A 14,149-nucleotide genomic window follows, 5' to 3' on the forward strand; every position below is an offset into this window, starting at 1 on the left:
GTACTCTGAGAAAATGAGGAGGGGAGTGTAACACTCAGAGGAGTTCACGTGCATGGGAAGGTGAGGATGGAGGGCTATTTAAAATGCTCTTTCCCACCCATTCTGGAAATCCATAGCCAGTTAGTGATTTCTCTTCCTTGGGGACCAGTAGAACATTTTGCCCAGGAAGAGGGTATTGCTCAATGGAGAATTCTCCTCCCCCTTTCCTGGTGGGACTTTCTCCTTATTGTTTTTAATGCCAGTGACTATGGCTTAGCTGCCTACATATACCACCTTAATTTCAGTGCAAAGGTAAGAAGTGAAAGAAGGTAGAAAAGTGGCCTCATTTGGCCTGGAAAAGATGGGATGGATGCCGTATGGGCCACTTAAGCTTCTTTCTTACTGTTGTGTAATTACGCCACCGCAGACTGCTCCCACCCCGGCCCTCAAGAGCTGTGCCAAAGGCTAGTAGTGTAGCTCTGGCTGCCACTGTGCTGACCCTAGATGGGAAGAAAATTGTGTGCAGACACTTGGATCCTTCTTTGACTTCACTGGGGAGCCGTTTGCTGTGTTATAAGCCTCGTACAGGGCTAACGTTATGGGTTTAGATCTCTAAGTGGTACCCTAAGAGACATGGCCTTTTGGTATCTCATTTCTGGGCAATTCTAATCAATGTGTCTTGAGAAAACGTTTCATTGTTGGGTGTAGCCTTTTATACCTTAGAAAAAAATTGCTACTATAGATCCTTGCATTAATGTTTAGTTCTAATGGTGTTTTTTATATACATATAAAATGTATATACATAAAATGTGTATAAATATATATACATCTTGTGTAAACATATACAAAATATTCATTTCTATTTAAAATTTTTTGTTTTGTTTTGTTCCTCTAGTTCTGTGTCCTACATAGGGCAGCATAACTTCAGGAACAGCTTTATCGTCTGTGGACAGCAAACTAAATTGCTTATAGCATCATTCTGAAAGCTGGCTACCATTACCTTCCTGCTATTGGAAACTCAGGACACCTGAACTTGGGTTTGTGATTCAGTATTACTATAGTGATCCTGCCTTCTCTAATGCTTTATATTATGAACCGAGGGAACTACGGCACTATTTTGAATTCTAGAGATGTTTTGTTAAATACTAACAATTATGAACTCTTTTCCAGCTTTATAGAGTAAGGGGGAGTGATGTGAATTGTGCATGTACAGTTATATTTTTCATGCCTGTTCGAGTTTTTGAGGCTTTCTGGATCTAAACTGCACTCACTCAAGAACTAGATCAAAGCACTGAGAGATTTATACTCGTTATTTTTCAGTGCTGGCAAGAACCAACACTGATTTTTTTGTAAGAGAACTGTCAGTGTAAATATTACCTACCAGTATTGTCCAGAGAGACTAAGACTTAAAAATTGGGGTGTTCTTGGAAGAAGGGAAACCAGAATATGCGTTGTCTTGGCTTAATACTTAGTCAATATCGAAACAGCTGGAGACGACTGATTTTAGAGGTTGCTGCGTTTCACCGTTGTTCATATTTTAACCATTAAGATGCCACTTACTTTCAGAATCTTATATTAACTTTAGAGGTTTCATTGCTTCATTTCACTTGTCTGTGAAGAAGTGTCCTTTAAAAGGAGTTTGTATCCTTTAAGGTGCTTAAGAAACTGTATGCTACAGCATTGCCCATTTCCTGTTACTGTTATATTTTATTCATGCCTACGTGTTTTCCTAAAGTAGTAATTCTAGAAACAGCTACTCATGGATCCATCACTAGTCATGAAAAACGTTTGCCGGTTCCAATCAAGTCAATGTCATTTAATAAATGTTGGGGAAAAAAAAGGTAATATATACTTGAGAGCTTTATTTTTGAGTTTTTGGTTTTTTGGTTTTTTTCTTCCCTTAATAGTGCTGGATTCCTCCCCTCACTGTTCACACATTGTCCATCATTACAGTGTGTGAGCTGGTGAAATCTTGATTAGCCTCATGATGCTAAGGAGGGGAGAGAGGGACTTTTTTCAGATCGTGCTAAGCTGCTGTGGAATGATGGAAGTCCTGTTCTTTTTCTGGGTCCGTGAGACATTCCTAACAGCCACGGCAGCTTCTTCCCATTGACAACATGAGTGTAAGTAGAGTCTCTATAGGACCTGCTGTCGGGGGGCTTTTAAAATTCCACTTAAACATCTGTGAGCATACAGAGCTACCCGGCTCAGTAAACGGGACACCAGGACTGCAACGGCAGTAGCTCAGTTTGGAGTTGATGCCAGCGTGGCACTTAAGCCGTTCTCTAGGAATATGTGGAACTTGAGATGGTTCCTTGTTTTATTAATGTCTTATTTGATAGCGAATATGTGGAACTAATTTGTCCCTTGCCCTTGAATTGATGAAGATGCATACTAATACAATAATATAAATAATTTAATCTGAATTTGTAAAAAATTGTCTTATACTGAAGAAATATCACTTTGGAGGGCATCCGAAAGAGTCAAAAGAGATTTTTTTTGAAGCGACTCAACAGTGCTCTGTTTATAGTTCATTCTTAAGTTGATGCATCTGAAATGTATGAAAAATATGCTATTTTTTCCTATCAACTCAAAGTCCCCTTTTAATGAGGTTTCCTCTATTTTGCTTGGTAACCTCTTTCTTCAGCGTTAGTAAAATCCTAGGGTTTCCCACTACAGCCTTTCTCCTACACATGATGAATGAGTTTGACACTAATGATGAGATGGGCGTGTTTCTGATCTGTGACTGACAACAGGTAGGTTTTAAGTTTCTCTCACAGCAGCATCCCTGTGCTGTACACTTGATTGCTGGGCGGGGGGGGCACCCTTTTTTTTTTTTTTAAACAAGGATTCCTTGGGAAAGGCCTGCCTTCTGAGAGAAGCACTGGGGCTGCTTGTGACGCCGGAACTGACAGCCTTAAAGTAAAAGGACGAGTCATCTTTCTCATCTCAGACACAGAATCTTTTTGAAAGTGACGCTGTGTGATTTAGAGTCAAAGTGTTTATTTGCTGCCAAGAATCAAGTTGCAGGTAATCCTTTTACAGCCTTGTTTTTTGAAGAAAACAAAACAAACTGTAGAACTATAGTGCACTCCAAGTGCCATATATCTATTTTATTCTTCAGGAAATTATATTTTTCTTTTACAGAGCACAACAGGAACCAAAGTAAAAGAGTAATAGATATAGCACTCAGGATAAATCAAATCTTTAAAATAATAAAAAAATTTACACCTTGTCCTATATCCTGTTAGTATTTTCATAATATGGCCATGATTGAAAAAACAAAAAGCAAGCATTTACAATTTTTTGATAGACTTTTTATGCCAGGAATGGATTAATTGTCAACAAAAATTTATACTAATCAGGCTGATGTAGGTCTATTTTGGTAACATATCATTAACAAATTTATTTTGGAGATAAAAATATTGCCCCTTGATAATAAATCTTTTTTTCTTTGATGCAAACAGCTAGAACACCTTTTTCTTTTCTTTTTTTTGATATTCTAAGACAAAAGAAATGGTTAATCTTCAGATTAATAAATTAGGTCATTATAATAATAAATTAATTTTTTTTTAAAGTTCAGCAACCTCTGTCCAAGTATTTACAACAATACTTGAAAGTTCCTTTACAAAACAGAACACATTTTCTTTTCACATTAAGCATACTGGGTATCTGTGTCTTTCACAACAAGCATTTTAAAAAGAAAAATCAATGCAACAAATGGGTAATTAGTATAAAAGTGCTAAGAGCTGTTTGAAAAGTTAACACTATAGTATACAGTCAGTTATATCTGAGGCAAACTACAACAAACTTCCAGCTTATTATGGACAATATTCCAGTAGTTGTTTCAAACAGTTGTTTGAAAAGAAAAAAAAAAAAAAAATCCAGGAGCTGATTAGTGATGCAGAGACCAGTGAGCAAATTGGAAACCAAAAGCAAATCCAAATGAGGAAGATTTTAATAAAGGAATACCTTCTCCATAGCAGGTATGATGCTGACTGCTCAAGGCGTGTGCATACACACACAAACACACATACACCCAACACTCACACGTTTCTCTTCCCAATTAAACTGCAAGTAGATTGAGACTTTGTGTTAATCAAAAATTTAAGTGATCAAAAGCACTGATATGGAATGCCTGTTTGTTTTTTGTTCTGGTTAAAATCTCATAAAAATACATTCAACAGGAAAACATAAATTGTATGTGTATAAATATATATGCATATTATATACACACGCACACAAATACTTTTGTTTTTCTGAAGCATAAGATAGTTACATAAATATTCCTATAATTGCTAAAGTTTAAAGAGGCATAATTTTTTTTGAGCTTCAACAAAGGTGCTTGAATAATATACAATTAAAATGAAGTAGTTTCTATTTTGTAGAATCAGTATATAATAAGGAAAAAAAGATCCCCAAACAGTCTTTTTTTTAAAAAAAGTTTCTTCTTAAGCTAGAGCTTCAACGAAAACTATGAACAACCGACAGAACAGAAGAAAGCAACAACAAACAAGGAAGTATAGCCCCTGGGAATGCCTGGTGTCCTTCCCCCTCTTCTCCTTCCTGCCACGCTGCTGTCAGAAAAGCTCCAGTGCTCACGTCAAGAAACGACTCGGGTTTTATTCATTTGCTGACTCTGCTAGGAACTGGCTGATTGACTGACTTGGAAGAAAAAGAAAGCAGCAAAAGGTATAACTGTATATATCCTTAATCACCCGCTTTAGAGAAACGTCGCTACCCCATTTCTCTTGCTTCCTCACCACCTACTGCAGCTGTGACTGTATATAAAAGAAGCATGTGGCTTTAGGCCTGGGTTGGCTATCAAAAGGGTCTGATGTGCTCGTCTGGTAGTCTAAGGTGGTTATGGCAGCTGGATCGCAAGGCCTTTTTGTTTTCCTGCTCACTCAGGCCTGAGCTTTGCAGCAACCAGTGCAAGTCTTCTGAGCAACAGGAAAAAAAATATCCTCTGGGCCACTGGACTGGATTTCTCCACAAGCCAAGCTGACCTATTTGTCTTCCCAACACCACCCTCCCACCCATTCGCCCCAACCAAACTCACTGTCCCCGTCCCCAAGTATCTCTACAGCTATATTACAAGCAAATATACCTCAGCAACTTTCAAACCTTTGGTTCTAAGACAACACTTGGTCAGTTATCTTGAGGAAGAGTGGGAATGCTTGTTCTGCACACTGCTGTCGACAGAGCCCAGCCCAGGAAGTCCTCAGCGCTGTACATCAAGTCACAATCCAAAACAATCCACTAAGCAAGTGCACGAATTCTAGTTAAAGAGCAGATTGAGTCGTTTTTCTGTCTTTCAAAACCTCATCCACACTGCCTCTCTTCACACCGTTTGGTAGAAATTGTCTGCCTGTAGGTGGTTCTGTTTTTGCATGCTGTAGAAGCCACTGAATCTGGCGTCTGGTTCTGCGATTCTCAGCATTCTCTGGGAACCGTCCACCTGGACTCGGGTTCCTTTCTTGCAGTCCACAGATACCAGCTGATTATTTAAAGAAGAAGGCTATTTAATGGGAGGAGGAAAAAGAACCACAAAGAATTAACTGCTTTACATATCTCAAACCAACAGATATTTAGTACCTCATTCAAGTGAGAAAACAGCATCACAGCACATGGATGGGCAGACTGCATGGGTTCACATCATGCTCTGGTGCCAACTATACTTTCTTTGTGGCTGCGCTGCATGGCATGTGGTACCTTAGCTCCCCAACCAGGGATCCAGCCTGTGCCCCCTGCAGTGGAAGTGTGGAGCCTTAACCACTGGACCACCAGGGAAGTGCTGCCAACTATACTCTTATGAGGAATACTGACAAACTGTGTAGGGGTGAAATGTCAAATTATGTCAAACGGAGGGGATGAAGGAACTGAGAAAATACGGAAGTGACATAATTATTTTCAAATCCTTGAAGTACAGACTAGTGCTTAAGAGGGTTGAAAGATGAGTGGAAGGTACCAGATAGACAGATTTTAAGATAAACGGACCATTTCTTATCAGGCTGTAAAATCAGCATCCCAGGTTGGGCCAGTCTGTCTGTATCCAGCCATACACACTATGATATGAGCAGCTCTCTCCCCAGCTTTACAGGTAGGGACTGTGTCTCGTGCAGCCCTGTATCCTGACCCAGCATGCGCCCAGCACAGAGGCAATTTACATATTTGTTGTAAGAAAATCAGTGAAAGTATTATTATCTGTATGGTAAATGGGCTGTTTTCAATTCTTGAGGTTGTATATCTTTTTTCTTTAGTAAAAACCAAACTGCAAAAAGTAGTTAGTGTTCAAAGGAATTATGATTTTTTCCCTTCATGAAAATGAATTATTTCCTGCTTTTTAAAATAGGCAGATTGAGGCCCTTTGCATTTGTATTGACAACACGTATTCTTTCCCCTGCAATATGAAATCTGACCCCCTCCACCTTGTCTGGTATTATTTCACACAATCCCTTCATCATTTGCTACCTTTCCCCTTTCTGCCTGCCTTTGACACATCTCCCTGTCCTTTGGACTTCTGTACATTGTCATGATCTTTTAGCTCTCTCCTCTTGCCCTCTTCTGTGTGTTATCTCCCTAACCTTGTGATTTTTTTTTCTTCCTTTCCCAATTCTAAGTTGATGATTGAGAAATACCAAGTGACCAAGTTTTAATTTCTAATATAAACAACAATTACTTAGGAATCAATCCAGGGGTATCTGCTTATTTGAAAACTTTAAAGTAAATCCAGGAAATTGGATCTGTGAAAGGTCAGGATTCATTAACTGATGGATGATGGAGACTTGATCCAGCCATCTAGCCCAGGGCAAATACTATGTATCTTGATCACCACAGCTTAATGTGCATTTGAAGCTACGAGGAGCAAAGTAAACATTTCACTGGCTAATAGAGAAGATATCAAGCAACTAAGGAAATCTAAGCGTACAAGCTTTCCTAGTTTGATCGTTTAAGAGGCTGAAACTTTGTCAGTACAATACCTTAGTTGGTGTTCGATACCAGCAAAGCAGTGGTATCCACTGTTTCTTCTGATTGATGAACAGGAATGCTATTATAATAGAGAGGCCTATTATTATGGGAACCACAACTGAGGCAATGGAGTCCAGCGAAGAATCTTCTCCTGAGTGCAGCCTGTTATTATCTCTGTAATCTACCTGGAGAGGACCCATGTCTAGAAGAAGAAAAATTACAAGCATTTATTACCTAAACCAGAATTTTTTTTTTTTTTTTTTTTTTGCAGTATGCAGGCCTCTCACTGTTGTGGCCTCTCCCATTGCAGAGCACAGGCTCCGGGCGCGCAGGCTCAGCGGCCATGGCTCACGGGCCCAGCCGCTCTGCGGCATGTGGGATCTTCCCGGCCCGGGGCACGAACCCGTGTCCCCTGCATCGGCAGGCGGACTCTCAACCACTGCGCCACCAGGGAAGCCCTAAACCAGAATTTTTAAGGATTATTTTAATTACATTGCAAATAGAGATCAGCAACGTGGTTTTATTGCTTCCTAGTACTTTAAGGCTAAAACATGATTAAAGTCTAATGTGGATCCAAAGAGCTCTTATGAGAGAGCAGAGCTCTTAGGGATGGATGTAAAAAAGAAAATATTAGGGTGAGAAGTTTTAGTAATTGGGCAGGATGATGCTGATTCTAGCTAATAAAGAAAATAAGAAAATTCTTACGCAGACTTTAAAGAAAAAGTGACTAGGGCTTCCCTGGTGGCGCAGTGGTTAAGAATCTGCCTGCCAATGCAGGGAACACGGGTTCAAGCCCTGGTCCGGGAAGATCCCACATGCTGTGGAGCAACTAAGGCCGTGCGCCACAACTACTGAGCCTCTGCTCCGGAGCCCGCAAGCCACAACTACTGAGCCCGTGTGCCACAACTACTGAAGCCTGCGCACCTAGAGCCCGTGCTCCACAAGAGAAGCCACCGCAATGAGGAGCCCGTGCACTGCAACTAAGAGTAGCCCCCGCTCACCACAACTGGAGAAAGCCTGCGCACGGCAACAAAGGTCCAATGCAACCAAAAATAAATAATAAATTAAAGTGACTAAAATTAGACTACTGAAAATATTTTAATTAATGTTAATCTTTATGGTCTTCTAAGATTTTGAAGCAGAAACATCAGCTTAGCTCCCTGTTTACTAACAAATAGGAGACTAGGACAAAGTATATGCTTCTACTTAGTAGTGTAATAGATAAGACTAATTAGTAGTGTACTCGTAAAAACCAAGCCAGAATCAAGAGCCTTGTCTTTTGGTTAATATTCTGGTTTACTGAGCTCTAAGCTAAAATGCCGTACTTTTCATAAACTTGTTGAAAACTCACTGGACCTATTGGATCATTTTCCTGCCTTGGTTATTGTACAAGGGACGTTTAATTTTGCTCTTATAAATGGTGGTCTTTTTGTTCCTTTAAATCATCATTCTTGCAATGAACACTGCAGACAGAGGTAACATTTAAATAGATACCAATCAGGAGCACTCTCTGAAGATTTCCTTATTTTTCTTTTGTTTCAAATAAACCACTGTAGTCAGGATGTCTTTAAATGCATCAAAGACCAGGTTAGTGAAAGATGCAGAACACATGCAATCAAAAGGACCTGCTTTTAAATTGTTTTGGAAACTCAGCTCATGAAGTAGTACAGCTTTGTGATGTTAATACTGTCTATAGTTTAAAACTCAGATTTTTATTAATATCCTTCTATGTGTATGTGAGGGGACGAGAAGAAGAGACCCTTCCTAGTCATTTTAGAGAGGCAGATGGTAATACTTTATAGGAAGGGGGAAAAAAAAGGGAACATATTTATCAGCATCAAGCAAAATGCCAAAGGGGGGAGTTCCCTGGTGGTCCAGTAGTTAGGACTCCGTCCGCACTTTCACTGCTGAGGGTGCGGGTTTCATCCCTGGCCAGGGAACTAAGATCCCGGAAGCCGTGCGGTGTGGCCAAAAAGAAGAGTAGTTTCTAATGCCAAAGGTAAAAGTAACATTTTTTTTTTTTTTTTTGCGGTACGTGGGCCTCTCACTGTTGTGGCCTCTCCCGTTGCAGAGCACAGGCTCCGGACACGTGCAGGCCCAGCGGCCATGGCTCACGGGCCCAGCCGCTCTGCGGCATGTGGGATCTTCCCGGACCGGGGCACGAACCCGCGTCCCCTGCATCGGCAGGCGGACTCTCAACCACTGCGCCACCAGGGAAGCCCAAAAAGTAACATTTTATTGATGAATTCAGGTTTTAAAAACACAATGAATAAAAGAATGAATTTTCACCTTCCCACATTCCAAATGATATTGGAAGTGTTTTTAGGAATATATGTCTGTCATATAAGAAGATTAAAACGTAAATTAAGGAAAATCTTGGGGAAAGGAAAATGAAGCTTCAGTTGAGGTCTGTTACAAAATTTAGTCCTTAAATTGTTTTGATGCAAAAAGCAGGCCATAAAATTAGCTTTAAGCTTCCTAGCAGCCAAAGCAAAAATGGAAATAAGCATCATCAATAAGATTCACAGTGTCTTTAAGATTAAAACAAATCAGTTGCTTAGGAGAATCATAAATTTTCTTGCTACTGATATATGAAGAAATTTCTCCTCAGGGTCTTTATAACAGAAATATTATGTCATACAGAGTCCTCAACGTAACATAATAAATATGGCTATGCTTATGACTAAAGCTCAGCATCCAGATGAGTATGTGGCAAAGAGCAGGCACTAATATTTGTTGACTGAATGACTGTAAACATAATGCTGAAGCACCATTCAGTCAGCAGTTATATAAGGAGCCAAAACTTGGGTCCAGGAATCTGGTGCTCTGGTCATCTGGCTTGATCCAAGCATAACACTTACAGTATCTAGAGTAACAGACCATTAATCTCTCAAGCAATGAATACTGCTTCTTCCAAAAGAAATATAAAAACGGTCTAACAGTGATTTTGAAAATGTCCTTGGAGTAGACAGGAGGCAGTACTGAGTCATGACTAAGAGCAAGCTTATACTCTTTTGATCAAGAGGACTACTTTTAGAGAGAAGGCAAGATTGACAGGAACTTGGCCTTGCTTTACCACTTAGCAGCTGAGAGGCAGAATAACATCTCTATTACACACGACTAAAAGGACAGAGCAAGGGGAAAAAAAAAACAACACGTGGACTAATAAGCCTGATGAGTGGAAAAATCAACACAGTAATAAACTGAACTCCTCATGGAGTGAAAACTACCTGGAAGAAGAGGGTAACCTAATGCATAAATGCTTAATACAGAATCCACAGGAACAAGTGAGTAATTTATTATTACTCTGCTTACAAAGTTTATTCTCACACCTGCATTTGAGAGATGGCTTAGAAATTCCAGATACCAAGCTCTTATGACCAGGGACATATTTCTCTCCATCGTCATTAAGCCTCTGAGCATGTGGGACCAGAAAAAAGGCATTTTACCCAGTTACCTGCAGACTTATTTCATCATCCTGGGTTGTTAAATATGTTACAGCCAAGCAGGTCTTTCTTGGAGTGGTTAGTTGAACTTACCTGGGCACGTATTTTAAAAGGTTACCCAAAAGAAGTTTTGAAAATTAGAAAAAAAAAAAAAAAAAGTAAACCATACACAAGACTAGACAGATCTCAGCTGACTTCGGCACTTACCTCTGGGGATGTGGATAATGTCATTTTCACTAGGTGTGGGCCACAGGGGAACCTCCAGGTCAGTCTCTCCACGATGATTTGTCTTCTCAATGGGTATATTAGTTGGTTCTGGGACATACATTTCTAAAAGAAGGGGACATTTTGCATAAGAGATGACGGAGGGGCTCCTTACTGTTGACTTGTCTCCTCAATCCAAATGGACGGTGCATGCAATACAACACAACGTGTCCTGGGACAGGAAAGATCCAGTTTCCACCTTGACATCATTAATGCTACAGTTCCTAGCTTTGTAGGGGTGGGAAACATGTCCTATAACGATTTAAAAAGACGGGAAAGATTACTCCTCCACCTGGGTCAGAAGCTCTGCTTTTTCATGACAAACGCTGTTGGCTCTACAGATTCGTGCAAGCTGATGGTCACTGGCTGAAATGAAAGGATTTCTTTTACTTTCCATCTAATAAATTATACTTTAATAACTTGCTCTTTAATAAATGAGTGTTGAATCATTTATATGAAATATGTCACAGGAAGTGAAAAAGTTACAGCATCTTCCATTCTTTATTCATTTCCCCTCCACTCCCTTCCCCTCAATGGGAATGGATGTTGGCAGACCTCACGAGGTGCTGCCCAATTTAAGTCTTAAATATCTACTGTGTTATTCCTGGAACCATGTAGACTGGAAACTGATCTTGAGCAAACATATTAATATTATCTAACTCGATCATATAGACACTTTGCTCAACAAGATACTACAACGAAACAAAACCGAGAAGAATGATATTCATTAATCTCCAATATCAGGATTTTTCTTTTTTTTGAAGCCAAGTTCTAAAGGGACCAGTGAGAAAATCCAAAGCTTTCCGTGGTTCCTACATAAATATTTGTATAGCCCTACTTCATCTGGCTAACAATAATTAGCCAACTTTTAAAAGAAATAATTCTTAAGAACCTCTGTTTTCAAAATATAACAATAGAAGTCAGCCTCAATCATGTACTTCTTGGCCAGGGCCTGCCATATTATTAACTGATTTTTATAATAGGGTTACCCAACACTGGTAATACGAAATACTCACTAATATTCAGCCTAATTTAGTCCAAAATAAAATACATGAAATACGTTATATAAGTTAAAAGAAAATCCTCTCTGCTCACAGTGATCACGTTCTATCCCAAAGTTACCAGCCTTTCAAGAAGTGAACTTTAAAAAGGATAAATCTGAGAGAAGGGAAGAGTGATAGAGAATAGAGTACGTGCTAATCTTCCACTGTGAGCTAACCGAGCATCTGCCAGGGAAATAAATGCTAAGACGTTAAGAAATTGCCCAAGATTATGCACCCAGGAACCAGCAGAGCTGGGCTTCCAATCCAGTTCTGTGATTCCAAAGCCCAGGTCTTCCTATTGCCCCCAAGAATAAAGTCACTTTGGCTCTTGCTTTTCTTACTTAAATTCTAAGACCTCAAACACGGCAAGAAGTAGACACTCTTAAGAGTTTTGAAAGGTTCAACAGGTCTCTAAAAACTCTAGAATTAAAAAGAGAAGTTATTGAAAACATTTTCATCCACAGAAGCAGGGGTCTGAGTATAAACTAGTGATTCCAAACTTTTCTATCATCTGAATCACCTGAGGAGCTTATAAAATATGCTGACGCTCACAGGTCCTGATTCAATAACTCTGGGCTGGGTGGGTCTGGGGTGTGTGTGTGTGTGTGTGTAGGGATGGTGTTCAGCTCGCCCACTGAGACATCTCGATATGTGATACGAATTTCCTGGAGGAATTCGGGAAGAAAACCCCCTTGACATTTACATGACATGTTTCAGTGCCGTGGCACCCTGAGCCCCTGCCCTGTCTGGTCCAGCGCACAGCCTGGAGCTTTCCTATCCCAACAGGGGCTGACCTACCACTGCCTTCTGAGGCCTCGGGAGAAAAGGTTAACGAGATCCATGCCAAAAACCTGTGAATGTCAGCAGCTAAGCAGCAAAGACCTCCTCTGCGGAGACTCCCAGGGCTGGGGTCAATTCAGTTCAGCTCAGGGTCTTTCCTGAGTGACAGCAGCAGGCAAGCAGTGTTGAAATTCTTGTGCCTCATACCTGCCTACAGGTAGATTTCAGTGAAACTCTACAAACAACACAGACTTGACAGTGTGAGTTCTCTTCCCACAGGTGCTTAGAAAGGCCCTCCTTGGCAACAGAGGGGAAAGTTGGAAGCATCTACCTAGGATGCAGGAGGATGTCTTACTTAGTGATTGCTAATCACCATTGTTCAGCAAATATTTTCCAAGTATTTCCTATGTGGCAGGCACTGGCCTAAGCTGGGGGGATACAGTTGTGCCCTCACGGGCCCCTCATGATGAGTTACTTCTCACCGTCTGGCAGCTCATGGCCTGTCCTCTGGACCAGTTTGCTCCACTAAACTCAGTTCCGCTCTGATTAAAATCTACCCACGCCTCCTTCTTTATCATAAAATACTCAGAGCTCCAGTTCAGAGCCCTCAAGTCTAAGGGGAGAGGGTCATTTCCCTTTGATGTGAACTTAACAGGGAAGCCACCTCTGAGCAGTTTTGTCAAAAAGGATAAAACTTTCAGCAGAAAAACTGCTTGAAGAAACAAAAAGAAGTGTGGGTGCTGCTGTGTTTCCATGCCTAGGCCCAGGCCTGCCATGGCCAAAGACTGCATTCAATCCCAACTCTAAAATAGAACCCTTCCGGCATTTACTACAAGAGTCCTTTATAAAGCTGCTGGCACTGTGGATGACAGGGCCAGGGGAGTGACACAAATCTTTACCTGGCCAGGTGGCACAGATCACGGGCACATGGTCAGAATTAAAGAATTACAACTGGGGTCAGATTTGACCTGAACTTCAGAGGAACCTAAGACAACCTACTGGGGATGTACTTTACAGTCAGAGGCACCTGGCCCATTGTAAGAGCCACCCTCCTTAAAAATGTCCTTTTCTGGATATGGGGCAGGGTGCTTGGGGCTTACAAGGGGAGGACACTATTTTCTGGGAGATGGAACTGTAAGTCACCTTAGGACTGGGGACTCCTGGGTCTTCTGCTAACTAGCTGCATGGCTTTGGATAATTCACTTAGCTTTTCTCACCCTCTTTTCTATCAAATGGGACAAGTACTAACCAGCAAATCAGTTCACAGGTCTGGTACTCGTATCCAAAGATGGCAGAGGGGGAAAGTGCTTTGTAAGGGTGAGGCTGTTCAGAACGTTAGCTGATGTGCGTAGGGGACAAAGCCAAGTAGCTTGAGCTTTCCAGGTGAGAACTGGCAACGTGAAACTTCAGAAGGCCCAGGAGAAAAATGGGACAGGAATCCAGGCTTCCTGGCGGGCGACACTTAATCAAATGTAAGGTGGCAGAGCTCACCTGACTGCAAAATTTGCTGAGATAAGATGGAGAAATGATTCATGAATAATACATCAGAAGCAGAAGGGGGACTTAACAGAAATTCAATTCCAATCCAACAGTAAATGCTGACTGAGAAGTCACTGGAGAAATCTCTAGTTATGAGCAGGATGTTAGTGAAACCTGCACTCTTTC

The 14,149-nt window shown here is 40.8% G+C and overlaps 2 protein-coding genes across 5 annotated transcripts in view; one reads left to right on the forward strand and one right to left on the reverse strand.

Moving 5' to 3' along the window:
* FEZ2 (fasciculation and elongation protein zeta 2) overlaps positions 1-14,149 on the forward strand; it is a 65,471-nt gene that overhangs the window by 41,349 nt on the left and 9,973 nt on the right. Inside the window, exons 8-9 of one of the 2 annotated variants that reach the window (XR_009521469.1) lie at positions 875-3,009; positions 4,436-4,671. Coding sequence is in view for 1 of the 2 variants with exons in the window: in XM_060026834.1 (XP_059882817.1) it covers positions 875-891 (17 nt within the window). In the remaining variant the exon portion in view is untranslated. Of the gene's footprint in view, positions 1-874; positions 3,124-4,435; positions 4,672-14,149 lie in introns of those variants that run through there. The other variant, XM_060026834.1, reaches the window with a different exon arrangement.
* Positions 5,324-14,149, reverse strand: part of CRIM1 (cysteine rich transmembrane BMP regulator 1) — a 205,907-nt gene continuing 197,081 nt past the window's right edge. For all 3 annotated transcript variants that reach the window (XM_060026833.1, XM_060026831.1, XM_060026832.1), the window contains 3 exons: positions 10,605-10,727; positions 6,963-7,153; positions 5,324-5,500 (listed from right to left, as the gene is read on the reverse strand). In XM_060026833.1, coding sequence (XP_059882816.1) covers positions 5,324-5,500; positions 6,963-7,153; positions 10,605-10,727 — 491 coding nt within the window. The remainder of the gene's footprint in view (positions 5,501-6,962; positions 7,154-10,604; positions 10,728-14,149) is intronic.

Source organism: Delphinus delphis, chromosome 12, assembly GCF_949987515.2.
Source record: "Delphinus delphis chromosome 12, mDelDel1.2, whole genome shotgun sequence".
NCBI classification, from domain to species: domain Eukaryota; kingdom Metazoa; phylum Chordata; class Mammalia; order Artiodactyla; family Delphinidae; genus Delphinus; species Delphinus delphis.